We start from the raw sequence: 23,080 nt of genomic DNA on the forward strand, positions 1-23,080 counted from the left end.
AGTTGTAAGATTTGTAATAGATTTATTTAAAAGGGGCTTGTAATAGAGTCGCTACAAGTTAGTGAGAGATTAAGAGGTTAATTCCTAGGTTACATTAGGTTGTAATATGAAGATTGCTCAGTAGTTGTAACGACCCGGCCAGTCATTTTGAGTATTATAACCCCGTTTCCCCATTTACTACTCAATTTATGCTTTACGGTTATTTTATGACTTGCCGGGGTAGTTGGTTTGGGTACGAAAGGAATTCGGAGTGAAATGAGACACTTAGTCTCATAATTGAAGAATTTAAGTTAGAAAAGTGACAGGATGTGGACTTATGTGTAAATGACTTCGGATTTGAATTTTGATAATTTCAATAGCTCCGTATGATAATTTCGGACTTAGGAGCATGTCCGAAAAATTATTTGGAGGTCCGTGGTGGAATTAGGCTTGAAATGCCGAAAGTTGAAATTTTAAAAAGTTTGACCGAGGGGTTGACTTTTTGATATCGGGGGTCGGAATCCGATTCTGAAAATTTGAATACCTCCGTTATGTTATTTATGACTTGTGTAAAAAAATTGAGGTCAATCGGACGTAATTTGATAGGTTCTGGAGTCGTTTGTAGAAACTTGAAATTTCAAAGTTCATTAGGCTTGAATTGTGGTATGTTTCGTGGTTTTAGCGTTGTTTGAGGTAATTTGAGGGTTCGACTAAGTTCATATGATATTTTAGGACCAGATGGTATGTTTGGTTGAGGCCTCGGGGGATTAACAGATTATTTTATGCCTTGGTGAGATTGCTGATATCTGCTGCTGCATTTTTTTGATTTTCTCTTTCGCGTTCGCAAGTGGGCCCTCGCGTTCGCGAAGAGTGTTTTCTAAGTGTGAGGTTTTGTTCTTCGCGTTCGCGAAGGGGATGAAGCGAACGCGAAGGTATGGTCTATGTGTGCATCACGAACAAGTGTGAGGTCTCGCGTTCGCGAAGAGGAGTGAGGCTATTGGGGACCCCAAGTCCTTGTTATACGCGTTCGCGAGATGGTGGTCGCGTTCGCGAAGGCCTGAGCTAGAAAAGCTTTGCGTTCGCGTAGCCGTGGTCGCGTTTACGAAGGGTAGGATTTGTAAAGCTTCGCGGGTAAGATTTGTAAAGCTTCGCGTTCGCGAAGCCACGGTCGTGTTCGCGAAGGGTTAAATTTGTGGGCAGTCAAGTTATGCTTCGCGAACGCGAGGGCCATTTCGCGTTCGCGAAGAAGAGAGGTCTGGACAGAAAGTTTAACTTTGTCCCATTTTCCATTTTGTACGATTTGGAGCTCGAATTGAGGCGATTTTTGCGAGATTTTTAGAGGAAACAACGGGGTAAGTGTTCTTAACTCAATATTGGTCAACTTACCCAAATTCATGGTTCTTTTTATCATTTAATTGGTGAATTAAGTTGGAAAAGTTTGAAAACCTTTTTGGATAAATTTGAGGATTTGAGGGCCGAATTATTATCGGAATTTAGTAATTTTGGTATGGATAGACTCGTGGTAGAATGGCGGTTCATATGTTATAACTTTTGTCGAGTTCCGAGACGTGGCCCCCACAGGCGATTTTTGGAGTTAAAATTCGATTTTTTATGGAAAAATTATATTTTCATATGGAATTAATTTCAATTAATTTTATTGACTGAAACGAATTATTTGTGACTAGATTCGAGGCATTCAGAGGCCGATTTGCGAGGCAAAGGCATAGCAGAGTAAAGAATTTCACACTCTGAGGTAAGTAACAATTTTAAATCTGGTCCTGAGTGTATAAAACCCCAGATTGTGACATGATCCATCCCGTGGAAACTGTAAAGCTGAATAACTTGTTGATAGTTATTTGCTCTCTATGTGTTGTGAAAACTTGACTATAAGTCATGCTAGAAACCATGTTTAGGCTATATGTTGGTATTATTGGGACCCACAGAGGTCATGTACATGTGAATTATCTGCTTAAATTGTGGTTTTGTACTCAGTCACAACTTACTTGATTATTTTATCTCAGTCTCTAATATTCATTATTGATGTATCATATCATTGTTGTTTGGGCTGAATTTATGATTGTGGAGAGTCCGGGAGACTGGAGAGCTTTATGACTGAGTGAGGCCGATGTCCTGATTGTGAGATATTATATTATAGCACGTGAGTTGGTCGTGTAACACGTGAGTTGTCCGTGCAGATCCTTATATTATACTATAACACGTGAGTTGGCCGTGCAACACGTGAGTTATCCGTGCGGATCCTTATATTATACTATAGCACGTGAGTTGGCCTTGTAGCATGTGAGTTGGCCGTACAGATTCAGATATTTATATTATGGCGTGTGAGTTGTCCGTGCAGATTATAGTGCTTGGGATGTAGGAGCCCCTCCGTAGTCTCTACACCCCCAGTGAGCGCGGGTACCCATTGAGTGTAAGTGCTGAGGGTTGAGAGTCGAGTGGTTGAGTTGTTGTGACGAGTCGAGTGACTGTTGCCCTGAGAGGTTGTACTTGCTTTTCATTTGTCGTTGCACTTAGTTGCTATTTGTCATTGTTGTGAAATTCTCTGAAAGATTTTATATCCGGATTACATGAACTTGAACTGTATAAATTGATTTGGCTTAAACTGCTGGATTTGAAAGCATGTCTATTCTTTGTTGGAGTTACTGGAAATGAACTATAACTGTGTAGCTCGTCACTATCTTCAATTCCTTATTTATTATTGTTATTTGCTGAGTTGGTTGTATTCATACTACACTCTGCACTTCGTGTGCAGATCCAGGTGCTTCTGGACATAGCAAGTGCTAATTCTCTCGCACAGTTGATTTTTCGGAGATTCAGAGATAGTTGCCGTGTTTCGCAGACCTTGTCTCTCCTTCCCTATCTCCTTATTTACTATATTTGGTCTTAGACTATTATAGATCGTTTTCTTTTGACTTGTATCCATATTAGATGCTCATGTACTTAGTGATACGAGGTTTTGTGGAGTGTTCGTATCAGTATTGTGAGATTATGTATTGTATTTAAATATTATATTTTCAGACTTAAAGAAATTGTGGTTTATTAAGATTTTCGACTTGCCTAGTATCGAGATAGGCGCCATCACGACAAATTGGGATTTTGGATCGTGACGGTAGTGGAGTTGAAATCATACAAGGGTAGGTCGTGATTTTTAATTCCGTGAGTTGAGAGTTTTCCACGTAAAATTCCATTGTGTCATTTAGTTACTGCAGTGTGCGTACGTTTCAGTGGAAACTAATAGAGAACATGGTTCTTTATATAGTTTGGTGAACCCTTAGTTTCAATAGGATTGCATGAATCGAAAAACTTGATTGGTAGCTTGGAGATGGAAGATATAGCCAACAACTTTCTGAATATTTTATTGCGGAATTCGTTCTTGCAAGTTGCTAAAAGAGACGAATACGATAACATTCAGTCTTTTACAACGCATGATCTTGTACATACATGATCGATCATGCATTATTTGCAATTTTGCATATATCAAAAGGTTACTTCTTAACACATTTAACAGTAATATTCTTGGTATCAGTTAGAAGACAAATAAATGTAAGCACTACTATTTGATCAGTGATGGGCGTGAGTTGTGATTACTTCTTGGTATAAGTTATAAAATGCATGTCCGTCTAATCTAGGCCTAAATTTTTCCTTACTTGGTATCTGATAATTGTACTGGATATTACATGTCACAACAAATAGATTAGGAAATATTCTATAAATAAATAAATCTAGACCTAAATTTTTTCTTATCTTTAATTCTCTACTTCTTTTTGTTAGATCTATTTGATTTAGCCGATTAACCGCCCGATAATCGCTAATCCGATATCAATCCGTCCGATGTCTTATTGGTTGGCTAGTGGATTACTATATTTATAAACATGTTTACCCTTAAAAACATATAACAATTGAATTTATACGTGGTTTTAAGGATATGTAGATTAATTCAATACAAGTGATTAATGACGTTAGAATAAGCAAATAAAAGACGTAATAAATGACCAAACCAATTATAAGAATGGGTCCGAACCCGGTTAATGACTTAATGAGGAACCTGTCTTCGGTTCCAAGCTTGCACTTATGAAGAACTTATGAACAAGAACTTTGAATAGCTTTGAGAAACAGAAGTATATCGCCTTGGTATGCGTGTTACAATGTGTCTAATGAATAATAAGCTTCCCATTTATATAGTATGAGAGTTTCATCCTAGGTACAATTCTAAGAAAGGTAAAAATCTTTATTTTTGCTAACCACTAATTTTTTGTCGATACGGGTCGAGATTCGCGCTGTGATATCCGGTTAGGCACGGACATCACGGCCCTTTGTTAGTCGTGTGCGGTTGTTTGGTAAAGCTCTCCGAGGTTATGTGACTCGAACCAGACCCAGAGGACGTGGTCACGATGGCTCCGAGAGCAAGTGTTTTGCTCGGGCCCTGATACGAGAGGATTTTCGCTCTGATCCTGATTCCTTACATTCACGATCCTGCTCCGTTTGCCTCCCCCAGAAATCGGGGTGCTCCCTAGACTTGGTTTCACCCGAATACAAAATCGATAAGCCAAACTGTTAAGCGTAAATATCCGCCCGATCCGCCCGATGAGCACCCTATGTCAAATCACTCACCATTCATTATGTTATTTATGAGTTCTATCATTGGTTTATTAGTTCTAATGTTTAGTTTAAGCTGCTCTGTTAATGCTAATCACGATACCATTGCTACTAGGTCGTGCTCCATCTTTAGGGTAAGAATTTGTTTAGCAGGATAGGATAATGAGTTGGACCTATTAATAGCCGAGTTCTCTTTATATAAATATTGCATTTTATATAGTGATGGAAATAATCCAATTAATACAAAAAATTAATCAATCAAATTCAACTGATTTTAATTATTTTCAAGCTTTCTAATTTTTTGTCTCTCTGGGTAGTGACTGCGAGTTTTTTTGAATTCTTTTTCAAAATAATATAAAAATAAAAATTGGGCAATAGAGAAGACTCCCACCCCACCCCCACCCACCCGATATTTATATATTCCGTATTTGGTGTGCATATTTTGATTCATTTGTTTAGACTCACCTCCTCCGAAAATTACTTTAAATTAAAATTATCCCCGTGCTCCCATGCTTAAAAAAAGAAAAAGGGGGGCGCTAAATAGTTCTTTATATAATACTACACTCTCCTACTCTTTTTGTCCGTTATTCCCTTTGTTTCTTGTCGTATCCTAAAGTTAATTATTGTTTTTCTTCGAATTATTATTGGGACATTATACATATAAGTAAAAAAATATTAAAATGATATTTGTATAATATGGACGCACATAGATATTTGCAAGGCGCGAAACCGTTGCACGAGGTCCACATTCCACAGTTCATACTAAAGAAAATGCTGTCACTATTTGACATAATTCGCCACAAAGGAATCTTGTTTCTTGACTTAGAGAATTACAAAATGATATTGTATAACGGCTCTTAAATAATAACTAAAAATATATATATTTTATTTATTTTTTATAAATATATATTTTAGTATATTATATACAAAAAAATATATTTTATATTTGTTTTGCGACTAACGAATATAAATAGTTTCAGTTGCGGGTTAAAAGTGATCTTTTCTTAAAAAATTACATAAGAGGTATTACCATATGTATTACTGTAATTAATTAAAAGTATTGTGGTACACATAGTAATGAGAGGTAAAATGAAACAGATGTACCTATTATTTACCCTAAAAAATTGTAATAGAGTGCTTTGGCAATTATTTATTTTTTCAAATAATTGTTCCTTATTGGAAAAAAAAAAGGATAAAATGGTACAAGTGATATTACATGAGCCTCGAGTATGAAAAAAATCTTGTTATGGAACGCTTCCCCTTAAACGGATCTTATATAACGCGAATTCAAATATAGTCGAACTCCAATATAGATAGACATTACATAAGTAGTGACTCTTTTGGCAAGTGGGAGACAAAGTTGCCTATGACATCTAACGCCAACCACCAACAAAAACCATAGCAGATATTTTTGCAATCATAGTATTCTCACAATGGGAATACTTAGAATATTTTTAAGCCTGATTCAATATTTAAATAATTAAACTAATGAATAAATCACTATAATAAAAAGTGATATATTTTTTAGATTTTAATATTTTTACTTTACTTAATATTTATACATACATATTTGATTAAAAAAATGAATAAAGTAATATTATGTGACATACTAAAGACGAGGTGCATCAAACCATATATTTCCATGGTGGTCTCAGACATAGGCAATCTACCGTGCACGTGTAACTTATGAGTTCATGTAATTTGGGTATACAGTTAAACCTCTCTATAATAATATTATTTGTTTCAATATTTTTGGCTTTTATAGTGTGGTTATTGTACACCTATAACATTATTTGATGTTTAAATATATTTTAGATGTTATAAGCAAAAAATATCCAAAAATTATTTTTTTAATGTTATATATAAAAGATAAGAAAATTATCAAATTTAAATACGCAAAAGATATGTAAATTTTACTAATTAAATATTAAAGAAAGCTAACACATTATTAATAAATACGTAACTAAATATATAAAAATTTAAACTCTAAAACATACATTTTAAGGCTACTAGAAGATTAAATTATTCAATATTGATTAAAAAACTCTATATATAATTGTAGCTTGTTTTTAGTATTTTACTAGCGATATAACACTTGAATTAGCGAAGATTTGCATCGAGACTTTCAACAAAGGATATTTAATAGCTTTCTCTTGAATGCAATCTAAGAGCTTAACAGTTGAATCTTTTATCTCGGTCCAAGTAGCAGTAGGTTATGTAAAAATCTTTAAACTTATTATTGGCTATCTTATTAGAAATTCTACATGGATATTATATAAGAATAATTTTAAAGTTATATCTATAAAAGCAACATCCATCTTTCTACATGAATAATTTTATAAAGAGCAATATAACACTTGAATTAACGAAGATTTGCATCGAGACTTTTAACAAAGGATATTTAATAGCTTTCTCTTGAATGCAATCTAAGAGCTTAACAGTTGAATCTTCTATCTCGGTCCAAGTAGCAGTAGGTTATGTAAAAATCTTTAAACTTATTATTGGCGATCTTATTAGAAATTCTACATGGATATTATATAAGAATAATTTTAAAGTTATATCTATAAAAGCAACATCCATCTTTCTACATGAATAATTTTATAAAGAGCAATATAACACTTGAATTAACGAAGATTTGCATCGAGACTTTCAACAAAGGATATTTAATAGCTTTCTCTTGAATGCAATCTAAGAGCTTAACAGTTGAATCTTCTATCTCGGTCCAAGTAGCAGTAGGTTATGTAAAAATCTTTAAACTTATTATTGGCGATCTTATTAGAAATTCTACATGGATATTATATAAGAATAATTTTAAAGTTATATCTATAAAAGCAACATCCATCTTTCTACATGAATAATTTTATAAAGAGCAATATAACACTTGAATTAACGAAGATTTGCATCGAGACTTTCAACAAAGGATATTTAATAGCTTTCTCTTGAATGCAATCTAAGAGCTTAACAGTTGAATCTTCTATCTCGGTCCAAGTAGCAGTAGGTTATGTAAAAATCTTTAAACTTATTATTAGCGATCTTATTAGAAATTCTACATGGATATTATATAAGAATAATTTTATAAAGAGCGTAATGTTATAAAGATGGATGTTGCTTTTATAGATAATAAAATTATTATAGAGAGATAAAATGAAATATAAAAAATCGATTCCGAGAAAAACTTGACTTTTATAATGAATGATTGTTCCGATATATGCGTCTATATGTCATGCTTCCTATATATCTTATATATATATATATATATATATATATGTTAGGATTATAAGTAAATATTTAATTATAAATTTAATTATTATAATTTAAATTCACGATAAAAATAAAAATTATAAACTTTAAATTCTGTTTGACAAGGGACCACCGACGATTTGCCCGTTACCTTGAGATCTGCAAAGCACAGGTAGCTGTGGGTCCAAAATTCAAGATCTCCGACCGCATGCTGTCGGCGGAGATCTAATGCACAGCTCTCGTTAAACTTAAGTTTGGCCAATGCATTCTTGATTTCTAGTACTCCACGACAGCTTAATCAAAATAAATTAATAGCATTCATTTTATTAAATTATTTAAATATCGAATGTGAATAATTTTTTTTATTGAATTTAGATGTAATATAAAATTAATCAAATAAAAATTATAAATAAATAAACCTTTGTGATCCGATCCTTTTTCGGACCTTGCACATAGCAGGAGTTTAGTTTATCGGATTACGTTCTAAATGTCTAATTCATTAGTATTACTTACACAATATACTCTCAATTCTAATTCACCTCAATTTTCACTTTGTCGGTAGCTAAGAGTAATTATGAATATCCTTTTATCAATATTGGACCTCAGAGTTTATCCATTGCAAGGAAAAAAGTTGTAAAATGTTTGTGTCACTTAATCAAATGCTAGTAGTAGTAGTGGCATAGTCCTTTTGCCGCACCGCATTTCTGCGTGAGCATTGGAGTAACAGTAGAATTATTTCCGTGTGATCTATAAATTATATATTTAAATCGTGAAATTAACCATTAATATTTTATATTAGATAAATTGTTTATATTGTATCTTTTGAGATATAATTTTTTTTCGAACGTTGCATGAATACGAAATACGTTGGGTATCGTGATGCCTCTCCCAACGGGCAGAGAGAAAGCACGAAAAAGAGAGTGCAAATGAAAGAATACGATAATTACAATATAAAGGAATTGACCTGTACTTTAGAGTGGCAGTTGTAGAAGTGAAAAGGATGGAAGATTTCAAAAAGAAAAAAAAAAAGAAAAAACAATCACTATACGAAATTAATGTGTGCATAATGCTTATAGTAATTGTTACAACCCATGTTTTTGTACGTGAAAGGCCGTCATAAGTAAATTAATGAAAGCTCGAAAATGAGATATTACATTTCGCATTTTTGTACGTTAAAGTTTCGTCGTAAGTTAATCGACGTAAATTCGAGAATGAGACTATTCTGGGATTATAAGTATTATGTTATTTCAAACAAGTGATGAGTAAATTCTTGAAGATGAGAGGGTAAGAAAATCAAAAAAATAAATTTCGTCGAAGTTTGACATTTTGGGATACAATGCGACCCGAGCTAAAATACCCGATATTTATGGACTAGTGTCATACAAGGTACCACATGACCATGATAGCAAGGTGTATAATGTGTGTTAATTATGTGTATAATTGAGTAATTATCGGTCAGTGGGAGATTAATAAGATAATCAAGAAGATTAGTAAATAATTATGATTATGGGATAAGGCCTAAAAGGACCAAAACGTGGCAGCCACTATACAATTAGTGATTCTTGAATTGAATTGCTAGGTGGCACCTTTAGAGGACCTCTTAGCTAAGCCATAAAAGGCTTCTTAAATTCAACAAAAGATATGTAAGATTTTGATCAAAAATTCACAAAATAAGAGATTCTCACCTCCTCCCATCTCCAAGTAATGATCTCCATAGCAATATACATTGCTTTAGCAAAACAAAATGTTAGTAACATGAGTTACTTCACAAAAAAGGGCGCTTAATCTAATCTACAAAGTGACGGATCTCCAACCAAGAAATTCATACGAAGTTATACTACGTAATAGCAACAGGATTTGTAATTTTAAGGGAGTACGGTGTAATCTTTCTCAAGAATATCATACGGATTTTCTCCTGCTTCGATCCGCCGTCACTTGTTATCGCAATCAACGGGTGTTAAAGGGGATTGTCAAGAGAATCAGCTCAGGTATGTAAAGGCTAAGCCCTTCTTTCATATTGGCATGATCTCGTAATTATATGTGTTTGATAACGAGGCATAAAGAGAAGTTCATACTTCCGAATTTATATACATTATCCTAGTCTCATAAATTACAATATTCTCCTTATCGGGACTTCATATTTAATTGAGTATTGCCTTCTTCCAGTCAAGATAGGAGAGAGCATATATATATATATATATATATATATATATATATATATATATATATATATATATATATATATATATATATATATATATATATATACAGTATTACAGTATTTTTATTACCATCGAGCTATAATCGATGGGCAGGCCCCTATTGGGCTAAGTTATATACTGAGCCTACTATGGTCGAGCACCTATGAGCGAGCCCGGTTGGCCGAGATACATAGCCTAGTATGGCCGAGCGCCTATGAGCGACCCTACTACGACAGAGCAGTTATATATACCGAGCCTTATAGGGCCGGATAATTATTTTACTTACTATATTGAGAGAGTTGAGTCAGTATCAGCAGGTAAGCCTATCTTCAGATTACGTTTGACTCCTAGTTACTTTCAGTTATTATACTATCAGTTTAGTTTCAGCTTTCGGTATATTGCCTTACATACTCAATACATTATTTCGTACTGATGTCCCTTTTCTGGGGGCGCTGCATTTCATGCGTGCAGGTTCAGTCAGACAGACGGGTAGACCTCATCATTAGGTGTTGCCTGAGTTCAGCTTGATCGGTAAGCTCCATGCCCTCCGGAGTTGCCGGGTTTAGAGCTTTATGTACATCTTGTGTATACATGTATATATGTTATGAGTAGGTCGGGGCCCTATCCCGGTCATAGTATATCCATCAGTAGAGGCTTGTAATATCCTGTCAGTTTGTGCAGTATGTTGGGCTTGTAGGCCTTGTATGTATATTTTGTTGGTTTGTCAGCTGTAGTAGTTATGACGGCATTCTCGACCCAGCTTTATATTGATGTCTAATCAGTGTTCGCAAATTGTCTTGCAATGTGGCCTATGGCCAAGGTGTGATATTATATGTTCAGAGTCCCTTAGTCGCAAGTTGGTACACAAGGATGGATGAGGCACCGGGTGCCGGTCTCGTCCTCCAGGTTCGGGGCGTGACAAAAGTAGTATCACAGCAGTTCTGTCCTAGGGAGTCTACAAGCCGTGTCTAGTAGAGTCTTGTTTATGGGTGTGTTGTGCACCACACTTATAAGCAGGAGGTTATATGGTATTTAGGACTGTCACTCTTTCTTCTTACTCTAGATCGTGTAGTAGAGCTCAATTGTAAGAACTCAATTTCCTAAACTCTGTCTTATTCATAATACGACGATGTCTACATCCAGAAAGACGGTTGGTAAAAGATTGCATGTGGCTACAGAAGAGTTGAGTTAGAGGAACTCGATTCTGCATGATGCTTATGATGAGTAAATGTGAGGTCTTCAGCAGATCATGTGTGTACTAAAAGGTATAAGCTTCTTGATTAGAAGCCCTAAGGCATGGATATCTATCCACCCATGTGGTAAATAGCAACGACAGAATCAAAAGGTACAAGTTTCAACAAGTACAAGAAGCGAGGTGAAAAAGGGTTTGAGGTACCTAGTTAGTAAGGATGAACATTATCTACAATTCGGGAAGAGAGATATAAGCATTTTGAGTTATCTTCAACAACAACAAATGTATGTACAGTCGGCCACATCCATCTCAGTCATGACCTATGGGAGCAAACAGATATGGTTTAAGAGAAGGACAGGATATCAGGATCCGGCTGGGGTTAGAGTAACCCAAAATGATAGATGGATTGTTTGAGTTAGTTGATATTTTCGAAGGATATTACAAAGGTGCTAATAGACCTCCTTGTGAGACACCCAGATGATACACTCTAGAATATTACAATTAGATGTGAATACTAGCATGATCAAAAAATTCAGAAGATAGGCACTGAAAGCCTGGAAGGGATAAAGATTACCTTAGTGTGGCTTCCGTCCCTAGTAGAGCGAGAACGTTGAGCAAACCGAAGAGCCAATGAATGAAACAAGGGGAGTTAAAAGCAAAAGAATGTCTTGTTGAAGTTTTCAAAAGAAAGCGATAGGCAGAAATATTAGCAGGGAAATAAGAAGAGAGATAAGGAAGCATTATGAGTAAGATGTGATACATGGATGACAACGGTAGATAAAAAAGATGATAGTATTACAGAGTATATAGTCAAGTGAAGGAAAAGACGAGAGGTGACAGGCCTTGAGACGACAAAAGAGTATAGGCCATAAAGTCAAATCCTCATTTCGAGAAATAAGTTTGTGACTCCAACGCGACTACCAAAAGGAAAAGTTAGATCCCAAAGTAATAAAAATCAGTATGGGCTAGTGAACAAGATAAACTAAACAAGAATTAGGGACTGAATGATTTGATAATGGTCGACATCATGAGAATTTCATATTGCGTTCTGGCGATAATAGAATGGACAACAGAAGAAGATTCATGAGAAATTCAGAGAATGGTTATTCAGGAAGATGCCTCCCTAAAGCAAGCAATGTAAGAAAAGTTAAGCTTAAGGGACTGTATGTGCCAGTTGCACTAAGTGTCACCATCGGGAGTAAGGAATTTTGTTATCCTTGGTATAGAAGGACTACCGCAAGGTGAGTAAGGGTCATCGATGATGTGAAAGGACGCCAAAGATGAAGAGGTAAAATATCTATAGATAGGTCGTAGTAGCTCCAACTCTTAGCACTCCCATAAATGGGGGAATATGGAGTGATGTGGTATTAAGTCAGAATTAAGTGGTTCTAGTACTTATGGAATGGTAAGGGAAGAATGCGAAAAAAAATGAAAAAGGGATGAGATTGCACTTATTCAAATCCTACAAATATGCTACGATTCCAGAACATTATGCAAACACGACGTCAAGAAAAGGAAGTAAGGGTCCTTGCCCGAGATGTTATTAATAGATAAGGATCCAGTGCGAGACGTAAGTTAAGACAAAGAAAATAACCCAAGATAGATTACACGAAATATTGATATGAGAATGGGCCAGCGAGTAGTTAGTAATTGATTCAGGAAGAGCCTAGTTATGGCTAAACAGGAGGTTACAGACGAGTCAGCAGATCGTGCTAGATAAACATACTAAAACCCAATATAGTGAATTCAGCCTCGCAGTAATGTTATTGTAATACTTGAGAAATATTCAGATAGGAGTTAGGGTAGTTAAAGGTACCTTATGAGTGTTATGGAAATAAAAGAAAGCCCTACTAGGAAGACAGTCAAAACTTCAGAAGCAACCGTACGAGCACATGAGTGTGGAGGAGTCAGAGGGTCTCCCCTAAGTACTAAAATGAAAAACTAGCTGAGGAAATAAGAAAGAAGGTTTCAACCTAAGCACAGTGATCTAAAGAGGAAATGGTCATGTAACAACAGTCTCACAACAACATTATATGACTCCATGAGAAGATGCCACCTACCGTGGCTAATGAACGGGAAGTAAAATCAGAAGTAATACTCGAGATCATATGAGTTGCACGAAAATTCTGGCATACGTAGGAACTAAGATAAGCTGAGTAGGCACGCAACAAGGAGGCAGAAAGACCAGAAAAAGTAATAGCTTACGTTTAAAGGAAGCTTAGAAGGAACGAAAGCAATTATTCAATCACTGATCCAGAGTTAATTACGTTATGAACACACTTAAGAGTTTGGAGTATTATCCATCCAGTATATATGTTGAAAACCATATAGCCGTAGAAGATTCCGGTATAAGTTAAAAGAAAGAATTGAGCCCAAGTCATAGACAAATGATTGAATTGTTAGGAGATAGTATCATGGATATTCCATAGCGTCCATGAAAGGCTAAAGTAATAACTAATACTAGGAGCCGTAAATCGAAAGATAGCTCAAGCCTACATAAAGGTTGATCAAAGGGAAGAGGAAACTAAAGAGTTACATTAACCAAGTAAATCAAGAGTCTGATTATTGGACCCATAAATTTATAGACCTCGTGATTAAAAACATTGCAGGATCACTCTTAAATATTGTAGGTACAAGAGAGATAGTGCAGTAGCCATATTCTATAACGGCTCTACGATAAAGCCAGTAAGAAGAGTACCAGCCTTATAAGAAGTCAGTATAAAGCTCCCACCAGATTGTGTATGCACCAAATGTGCAAGTATTATAATAAGAGCTTCAAGTTGTGGATGTGAATTATACCTATGTGGAAGGGATGTCATAAAAGAGATAGAAGATATGATGCGAGATTTTAAGGCAAAGGTGAACAACGTACGAGATACTCAGGTGCAAAAGTTTATGAATAATCTATACATCAGATATACGGCTAGAAGTGCCGGGATTCAGTATCCAGGAATGATAGCGGCGTCATCAGTAGCATATCTTCCAACCTATGTTTTTTTTTAAATATCGAGAGGTCTAGCTAAAAGAGTAAAGAAGAGTTTGAGACGATGTGATGTCTCGCTTGATGTTCCAGAATAACATAAGAAAATCTATGGTGCAAGTAAGTTAAAGGAAGATGGTGAAATATATAAATAAATATGTGTAGGTCGCAAGCTAAAGTATGGTAAAGCGACAAGGTTTTAAGAAGACAAAAGTAAGGATAAAAAAGGGCGAGTGAGAAGGTGATGAGAAACGGATAAGTTATCGGGATTAAGCCCGTGAAAACAAGAGAGTTGATGATTTCTCTAAGTTATAAAAAGCTCAGTATGGCCTGAATGAACTCAAAGGAGTTACTCATCATAAATAGCGTTTAGAAGAGATGGAATGATGCTCTGATAGTAGAATAAAGGTGTAATTGTGTTAGATAAATGATGACGTTTGAGCCTTCGATTGAGTAATGATTTAAAGAAAAGGATTCATGAATTATAAGGGATTAAAATACCCACGTAAGGTGAATCACATTGGAATGCCATGAAATACGATGGAAGTATAGTATCACCCCCAGGTGGGTCAGGAAAATTACTTCAAATGTTACTCGATGCAACGTGAGCCCTAGCGATTATGTAAGAAGTTTCAAGTTATCAGTGGTAAATTGTAGATCAATATTGAGGTGAATCAACAATGGATGGACAAAATTCACAAAGTATGAGACGAGATTAGGCTGTCATTCTTAAGATGAACAGTAATGAAAGAGCATTAAAGGACTTGAATTTATACATATGGGATAAGCAACGAAAGTAACCTGGAGTTTGGTAGCAGACCTCAGTAAGGATAAATCAAAGTAAGAGTTATAGTATAGTATGACCTACCTAGGTATAGTAAAGTTATACGGATGGATAAACGAAATAAGGTATAGCAATATTCGTGAGTTCAACAAAGTGCCGAACAAAGAACTTCGATATACCCATAGATGCCCAAAGGGACATCTTATCAAGCTCTGTATATGTTTACAAAGTGAAGTCTAGAGATTGGGTAAAAGCTGGAGGAAAAAGGAAAGAAGAGTCGCATAGGCGTATTTACAAGGAAAAAGTCGTACAGGCTGCATAACAGAAGGTAGCAAGAGTTACGAGATTGGAAGAATCTCGACCATAGGCCGTGGTGTACGAAAGAGACCTACAAGTGGGAATACCTTGGACTTTGGATTTATTCACAGAACAACTGCCTAAGATGGTAAGGGGAGTACTAAAGTATTCGCAAGGACTATAGGCTATGATAATGATAAGTGCATCAGTCAATATTCGAAGACGAATATTCCAAAGGGGGGAATGATGTTACACCCCATTTTTTCGTACGTGAAAGTACGCCATAAGTAAATTGATGAAAGCTCGGAAATGAGATATTACATTTCACATTTTTGTATGTTAAAGTTTTGTCGTAAGTTAATCGACGTAAGTTTGGAAATGCGATTATTTTGGGATTATAAGTATTATACTATTTCAAACAAGTGATGAGTAAATTAGTGAAGATGAGAGGGTAGGCAAATCGAAAAAAATGAATTTCGTCGAAGTTTGACATTTTGGGATAGAATGCGGCCCGAGCTAAAATACTCGGTATTTATAGACTAGTGTCATACAAGGTACCACATGACCATGATAGAAAGGTGTATAATGTGTGTTAATTATGTGTATAATTGAGTAATTATCGTTCAGTAGGAGATTAATAAGATAATCAAGAAGATTAGTAAATAATTATGATTATGGGATAAGGCCTAAAAGGACCAAAACGTGGCAGCCACTATACAATTAGTGACTCTTGAATTGAATTGCTAGGTGGCACCTTTAGAGGACCTCTTAGCTAAGCCATAAAAGGCTTCTTAAATTCAACAAAAGATATGTAAGATTTTGATCAAAAATTCACAAAAATAAGAGATTCTCACCTCCTCCCATCTCCAAGTAATGATCTCCATAGCAATATACATTGCTTTAGCAAAATAAAATATTAGTAACATGAGTTACTTCACAAAAAAAGGCGCTTAATCTAATCTACAAAGTGACGGATCTCCAACCAAGAAATTCATACGAAGTTATACTACGTAATAGTAACGGGATTTGCAATTTTAAGGGAGTACGGTGCAATCTTTCTCAAGAATATCATAGGGATTTTCCCCTACTTCGATTCGCCGTTACGTGTTGTCGCAATCAACGGGTGTTAAAGGGGATTGTCAACAAAATCGGCTCAGGTATGTAAAGGCTGAGCCCTTCTTTCATATTGGCATGATCTCATAATTACACGTGTTTGATAACGAGGCATAAAGAGAAGTTCATACTACCGAATTTATATACATTATCCTAGTCTCATAAATTACAGTATTCTCCTTATCGGGACTTCATATTTAATTGAGTATTGCCTTCTTCCAGTCAAGATAGGAGAGAGCATATATATATATATATATATATATATATATATATATATATATATATATATATATATATATATATATATATATTCACACACACACAGAGTATTATAGTATTTTTATTACCATCGAGCTATAATCGATGGGCAGGTCCCTATTGGGCAACCTCTGATCAGATGGTAAGTTATATACCGAGCCTATTGTGGTTGAGCGCCTATGAGCGAGCCTACTACGGCATAGCAGTTATATATACCGAGCCTTATAGGGCCGGACAACTATTTTACTTACTATATTGAGAGAGTTGAGTCAGTATCAGCAGGTAAGCCAATCTTCAGATTACCTTTGACTCCTAGTTACTTTCAGCTATTATACTATCAGTTTAGTTTCAGCTTTCGGTATATTGCCTTACATACTCGGTACATTATTTCGTACTGACGTCCCTTTTGTGGGGGCGCTGCATTTCATGCGTGCATGTTCAGTCAGACAGACGGGTAGACCTCCTCATTAGGTGTTGGGAGTTCAGCTTGATCGGTAAGCTCCATGCCCTTCGGAGTTGCCAGGTCTAGAGCTTTATATACATCTTGTGTATATATGTTATGAGTAGGTCGGGGCCTGTCCCGATTACAGTATATCCATCAGTAGAGGCTTGTAATATCCTGTTAGTTTGTGCAGTATGTTGGGCTTGTAGGCCTTGTATGTATATTTTATTGGTTTTTCAGCTGTAGTAGTTATGACGATCTTGTCGACCTAGCTTTATATTGATGTCTAGTCAGTGTTCGCAAATTGTCTTGCAATGTGGCCCATGGCCAAGTTGTGACATTATATGTTCAGAGTCCCTTAGTCGCAAGTTAGTACGCAAGGATAGGTGAGGCACCGAGTGTCGGCCTCGTCCCCTAGGTTCGGGGCATGACAGTAATTGCCATGATTATCTTCCCCCCCTAGACTATCTTGGTCATGTTAATCACTATGTCATGATCTTCATGTTGAGATTGAAAATAACAAGACGTCATACGGAAGTTAACAAAATAACCTTTTGGCAACAATAAATTAGACGATATAGAAATATTTATTAAAAAAAGACGTACTAATTAGTGACCTACATTAATCTACTAGTATAAAAGAGGAAAAAAACTTATGAGAGAATAAATTATCTCTTTAAGCAAAACTCTCTAAAGTACTACATTGTAGTCTCTAGATACTTTTCTATATTATTTTTCTATGAAGGAGAGATAATCAATTTATAGTGGTTACAACTTTTTTTTCACGAAAGAGATCTATCAAATAAGGAAGAGATCTATATTTTCCTTTTAGGAAAAATAAAATTAATTATGGTAAACTCTTTTATTTTCAATAAGAAAAAGTAAAATCCAAATATGAAAATAAAATGAGAACAAAATACAAACACTTCAAACAATTCTTACTTTAAAAATTTGCGTGTGATATTAATTAGAAGCTGAACCAGAAATTTTAACAAGGAATTCAAAATAAGCTGCACTAAAAGTTTTTGTCATTAGAAAAAATTTAAAGTTATATATATTACACAATTTTTTTTTTTTAATCTTATATGATGATAATATTTTCGGCAAAGGTAATCAACTTAACCTTTCTTTATACATAGCTTCGCGATTAGATTAATAATGAAAATAATACTTTAAAGTTTGAAAAGAAAATATTATACTATATATTCTCTCAAAATAAAACCAAGTAAAATAGATCATAAAACAATAATGACCACCCACCTCCCAAATCTCTCATCCTTTTATTTATTTAGATTTTTAGTTAACAAATTTCCAGATCTACCAAACCCCAATATATCCAATCAAATTTTCAGATCTAAAAATAAAAATTTCAGATCTGAAACAAATCGTGACCGTCCATTTTCATCCATCAAACCTATTTAATACCACTCACCTCCGTCCTCAATTCCTTGCAACGCTCTTCTCCTCTAAAAACCCCTTTAGAAGAAGAGAAAAAAGCCTCTCAAATCTCATCTCTAACCACCCAATTTCTCATACTCGCTCTACCCATGGCTCTATTAGTCGAGAAGACCACCTCTGGCCGCGAGTACAAGGTCAAGGACATGTCTCAGGCCGATTTCGGCCGGCTTGAAATCGAGCTGGCCGAAGTTGAAATGCCTGGTCTCATGGCTTGTCGTACTGAATTTGGCCCTTCACAGCCATTTAAAGGTGCTAAGATTACTGGATCTTTACATATGACCATTCAAACTGCAGTTTTGATTGAAACCCTTACTGCTTTGGGTGCTGAAGTTAGATGGTGTTCTTGCAACATCTTCTCCACTCAAGATCACGCCGCTGCTGCCATTGCACGTGACAGCGCCGCCGTGTTCGCGTGGAAGGGTGAGACTCTGCAGGTATAGTGAACATTTATGTGATATTCTTTCCTTAGAATCTCTCTAAAAGTGAGATCTTTCTATATTTGGAAATAGTTTAACTTTAAACTTATGTGATTTGGTTATAGCCAAACAAATATTATAGCTTGTTTAATATATGTGATACTTTTTGTTTTTAGTTTTGTTCCAATAAAAGTGATTATCTTTCTATATTTAGAAAGGCGATTTATAGCTACAAAAATATCTAGAGCTTGTTTTGGATCTCAACTCTCAAAATTGAGTGGATAAGATGTAGTGACTTTATTCTGTTAAAAGATGGTAAAAAGAAAGATATTTTTCTATATTTAGTACTAATAACTTAACTTTAATTTTTTCGAATTGCTTAATAAGATAATTTATAGGTATGCCTTGTTTTAGATCGCAACTTTCAAAGTTGAGTGGACATAGTTTAGTGAGTTTATTGTTATAAGATTGTAAATTTCAGTTATTTTTAACTTGACTTGTGACAAAAAATAATTTTGTGATTTTATAGTTATAGTTGGTGATGCATTTTAATGAATTTGCAGGAGTATTGGTGGTGTACTGAGAGGGCACTTGACTGGGGTCCAGGTGGTGGGCCCGACTTGATCGTCGACGATGGTGGTGATGCTACACTCTTGATTCATGAGGGTGTTAAGGCAGAAGAAGAGTTTGCTAAGAATGGGACAATCCCAGATCCTAACTCTACCGATAATGCTGAGTTTCAGCTTGTACTTACTATTATTAAGGAAAGTTTGAAGACTGATCCTTTAAAATATACCAAGATGAAGGAAAGACTCGTCGGTGTTTCTGAGGAAACTACCACTGGAGTTAAGAGGCTTTATCAGATGCAGGCTAATGGAACTTTGCTTTTCCCTGCTATTAATGTTAATGATTCTGTTACCAAGAGCAAGGTATATACTTGTTTTCGTATTTTATTTTGTTTCTTGTGTTTCAGATCTATGTGGATTGGTTGTATGGATTGTTTGTTTTATTTAGATCTGATAGGAATGGTTGATCATTACTTGGATCATTAAGTTATACTTTTTACTTAATGTTGGTTGATTTGTATTGTTTAAGTATAGGGTAAATTGTTAGTTGATGAATCTTATAAATGAATCTTTAATTGTTTTGGTAAGTGGAGGAAATAGATTTGCCTTCTGGACTTTAAAAGCTAAAAGTTGACATCTTTTCCAATTAGACTATTTTGTTTTTGTGTTTGTATTCACTGAATAGAAAGTTGTAACTCGATTTGGTGAAATATTTATGTGATAGATGCAAATTTCACTATATCTTTATTGTTAAGTAGAGAGTAGATGGTTTCTTAAATGCCTGATCTTGGTACATAAAGAAAAAGGATATTTATTTCATTTCCTAAGAAAGTTCATCGACTTTCTTGTATCAATTGTTTGCTTAGAGGAAAAGAATGATTAATCTTTTGGGTTTAAATATTTAATGCTTGAAGTGTACAATTTTCCTCTTACTCTACTGAAGAATAGCTCCATGTTTGACCAATAGAAGTCTAATTCATTTGGAAAAGCTACTGTGTCTTTTGGCTCGCTAGCCATATTGGTTTGAGGAATCAAGTGTGATATTGTCCTCAAGTTGTTGGAGATGCATAAAATAGTACATCTTGATTAGCTTTCTACCAATGTTATGTCTGTTATTTAGCTCATAGACTGACAATTGTATTGATCCATTTGGTTTCCAGTTCGACAACTTGTACGGATGCCGCCACTCACTGCCCGATGGTCTCATGAGGGCTACTGATGTTATGATTGCCGGAAAGGTTGCCCTTGTTGCTGGTTATGGAGATGTCGGCAAGGGTTGTGCTGCTGCCTTGAAACAAGCCGGTGCCCGTGTGATTGTGACCGAGATTGACCCTATCTGTGCTCTCCAGGCTACCATGGAAGGCCTCCAGGTCCTTACTCTAGAGGATGTCGTTTCTGATGTTGATATCTTTGTCACCACGACCGGTAACAAGGACATTATCATGGTTGACCACATGAGGAAGATGAAGAACAATGCCATTGTTTGCAACATTGGTCACTTTGACAACGAAATCGACATGCTTGGTCTCGAGACCTACCCTGGTGTCAAGAGGATCACAATTAAGCCTCAAACCGACAGATGGGTCTTCCCTGACACCAACAGTGGCATCATTGTCTTGGCTGAGGGTCGTCTCATGAACTTGGGATGTGCCACAGGACACCCTAGTTTTGTGATGTCGTGCTCGTTCACTAACCAAGTCATTGCCCAACTCGAGTTGTGGAATGAAAAGAGCAGTGGGAAGTATGAGAAGAAAGTGTATGTCTTGCCAAAACACCTCGACGAGAAGGTTGCTGCACTTCATCTCGGAAAGCTCGGAGCCAAGCTTACCAAACTTTCGAAGGATCAAGCTGACTACATTAGCGTTCCAGTTGAGGGTCCTTACAAGCCTGCTCACTACAGGTACTGAGCGAAAACAAATCGACAGAGGAGAACAGCATTGTCGCGGCATGATTGTTTTGCATTTAATACTTTGATTTTGTTTAGGATACTAGTATTTTGAATATTGGTGGTGATATATTTGGGAGGAAGTGGCATGTTTTGCTGGAAAAGAAATGGGTCTTATTTGAAAGTAAGACCAAAATGTGTTGAATAAGATTATGGTTGGTGGTGTGATATGATATTGTAGTAAGTTAGAACCATTTGCTTTTTGGTGTATGGTTTTTGTTTCAAGAAATCAAAGCAACACTTTTACCTTTTCAGTTGATTTTTGCTTGTCCAAATTTATTGATGTTAAAGCTGATCTCCCACCTTACCATATTTTCTTAAATTGGTGTTTTAAGCTTTATTTCACCTACGAAAAAATATAAAGATAGTTTATTAGAAGAGTGAAGACCCCATTCCTTTTTAAATGTGGTAATTTCTTTTGTCTTTTGACATCTATTTAAATTTGCAAAAAGTAAAGTGGAGTTCGGTGCTAAGCTTTTGGTATGCCCGCGTCTTAGAAGAGTCGGACTACGCAATTTTATCTTGTATTTATGTAAAATATTATTTTCACGGTTTGAACTCGGATATTTTTTGATCACAATGACAACTATTGTTTTCACGGTTTGAACTCGGATATTTTTTGATCACAATGACAACTATACCTGTTACACCAAGAGTCCCTTACTTCTACAAAATGAAACTCAAAAACTTTGAACTATTTTTTGTTGAAATACTTGGTGGAAATAAAATGGTCTCATTTGAAGTATAACTCATTTCCAAAATATGTCCCACCAACCCCACCAAATTTTATTTCTTGGCGTTATAAGCTTCACTTCACCTACCAAAATCCAAAGAGATAAGATAGTTTAATAGAAAATCCCATCTCTTTTGATAATTTTGTCATTTCTTATGTCTTTTGCTTTTTGGGTTTTAAGTATTTAAACGAATCCACGTCATTGAGAGGAAACTTATGTTTGAGCAGACAGAGCACCCAAAGCAGAGGCTGATCTATACTAATCAAAATTAATAGGTTAACTTTCAATGTTTTTTTGTATTGAATTTATTCCACATTAAAACTATAATTTTAATATTTGACATAATTACTTTTACATATATAAATTTTAGTGAATCTAATATTGGATTCAGTTGAACTCATAAGTTGTGAGTCATAACACAAAAACTACATCTCGCGTGCGCAATGTGTATGTATATATATATACTAGTTCAAGTGAATTAAATCAATTTATGAACAAGTCTCGCCAAGAACATAACTTCGATAGCGAGAAGTGTACTAAATGAAACGACTTTCACTTTTCATAACAAAAATGAAAGATAGGTGGGATGTTGAAGATTTGAAAAAATCTAGTGATTTCAAATGGTGTTCTAAAATTGGTCACTGCATAAGTGATTATACTTATTTGACGTACATTTTTGGACTTTGTTCAAATAAACTGGAGTAACAAACTAACACATCTAGAGTTGGAATTAGGTGCACAGTTATTTTTTGCAAAAATCGTTATTGATTTTTCCCAGATAACATAATCAGAGTATAAAAGTCGAATTTGTTACTGTTACGTTAATTTGAAGCTTTAATAATTAAGTTTTCAAATAAATAT

The 23,080-nt window shown here is 35.3% G+C and overlaps 1 protein-coding gene across 1 annotated transcript; it reads left to right on the forward strand.

Annotated features, from left to right (window-relative positions):
- Window positions 1–18,584: 18,584 nt before the first annotated feature.
- On the forward strand, window positions 18,585–21,738 carry LOC107786358 (adenosylhomocysteinase). Its single transcript, NM_001325417.1, has 3 exons — window positions 18,585–18,992; window positions 19,538–19,903; window positions 20,701–21,738. Exons 1-3 carry the CDS (start codon window positions 18,648–18,650, stop codon window positions 21,445–21,447), a joined length of 1,458 nt encoding a protein of 485 aa, NP_001312346.1. The 5' UTR covers window positions 18,585–18,647; the 3' UTR covers window positions 21,448–21,738.
- Window positions 21,739–23,080: the final 1,342 nt, after the last annotated feature.

Source organism: Nicotiana tabacum, unplaced genomic scaffold (assembly GCF_000715075.1).
Source record: "Nicotiana tabacum cultivar K326 unplaced genomic scaffold, ASM71507v2 Un00333, whole genome shotgun sequence".
NCBI classification, from domain to species: Eukaryota; Viridiplantae; Streptophyta; class Magnoliopsida; order Solanales; family Solanaceae; genus Nicotiana; species Nicotiana tabacum.

What these genes read in the sequence shown, in the direction of transcription:
- LOC107786358 (NM_001325417.1), top strand. Translation starts at nt 18,648, where the DNA reads ATGGCTCTATTAGTCGAGAAGACCACCTCTGGCCGCGAGTACAAGGTC. An exon ending in GGAAGGGTGAGACTCTGCAG is followed by an intron (nt 18,993 to 19,537) that starts GTATAGTGAACA and finishes ATGAATTTGCAG; the next exon opens with GAGTATTGGTGGTGTACTGA. An exon ending in ATTCTGTTACCAAGAGCAAG is followed by an intron (nt 19,904 to 20,700) that starts GTATATACTTGT and finishes TTTGGTTTCCAG; the next exon opens with TTCGACAACTTGTACGGATG.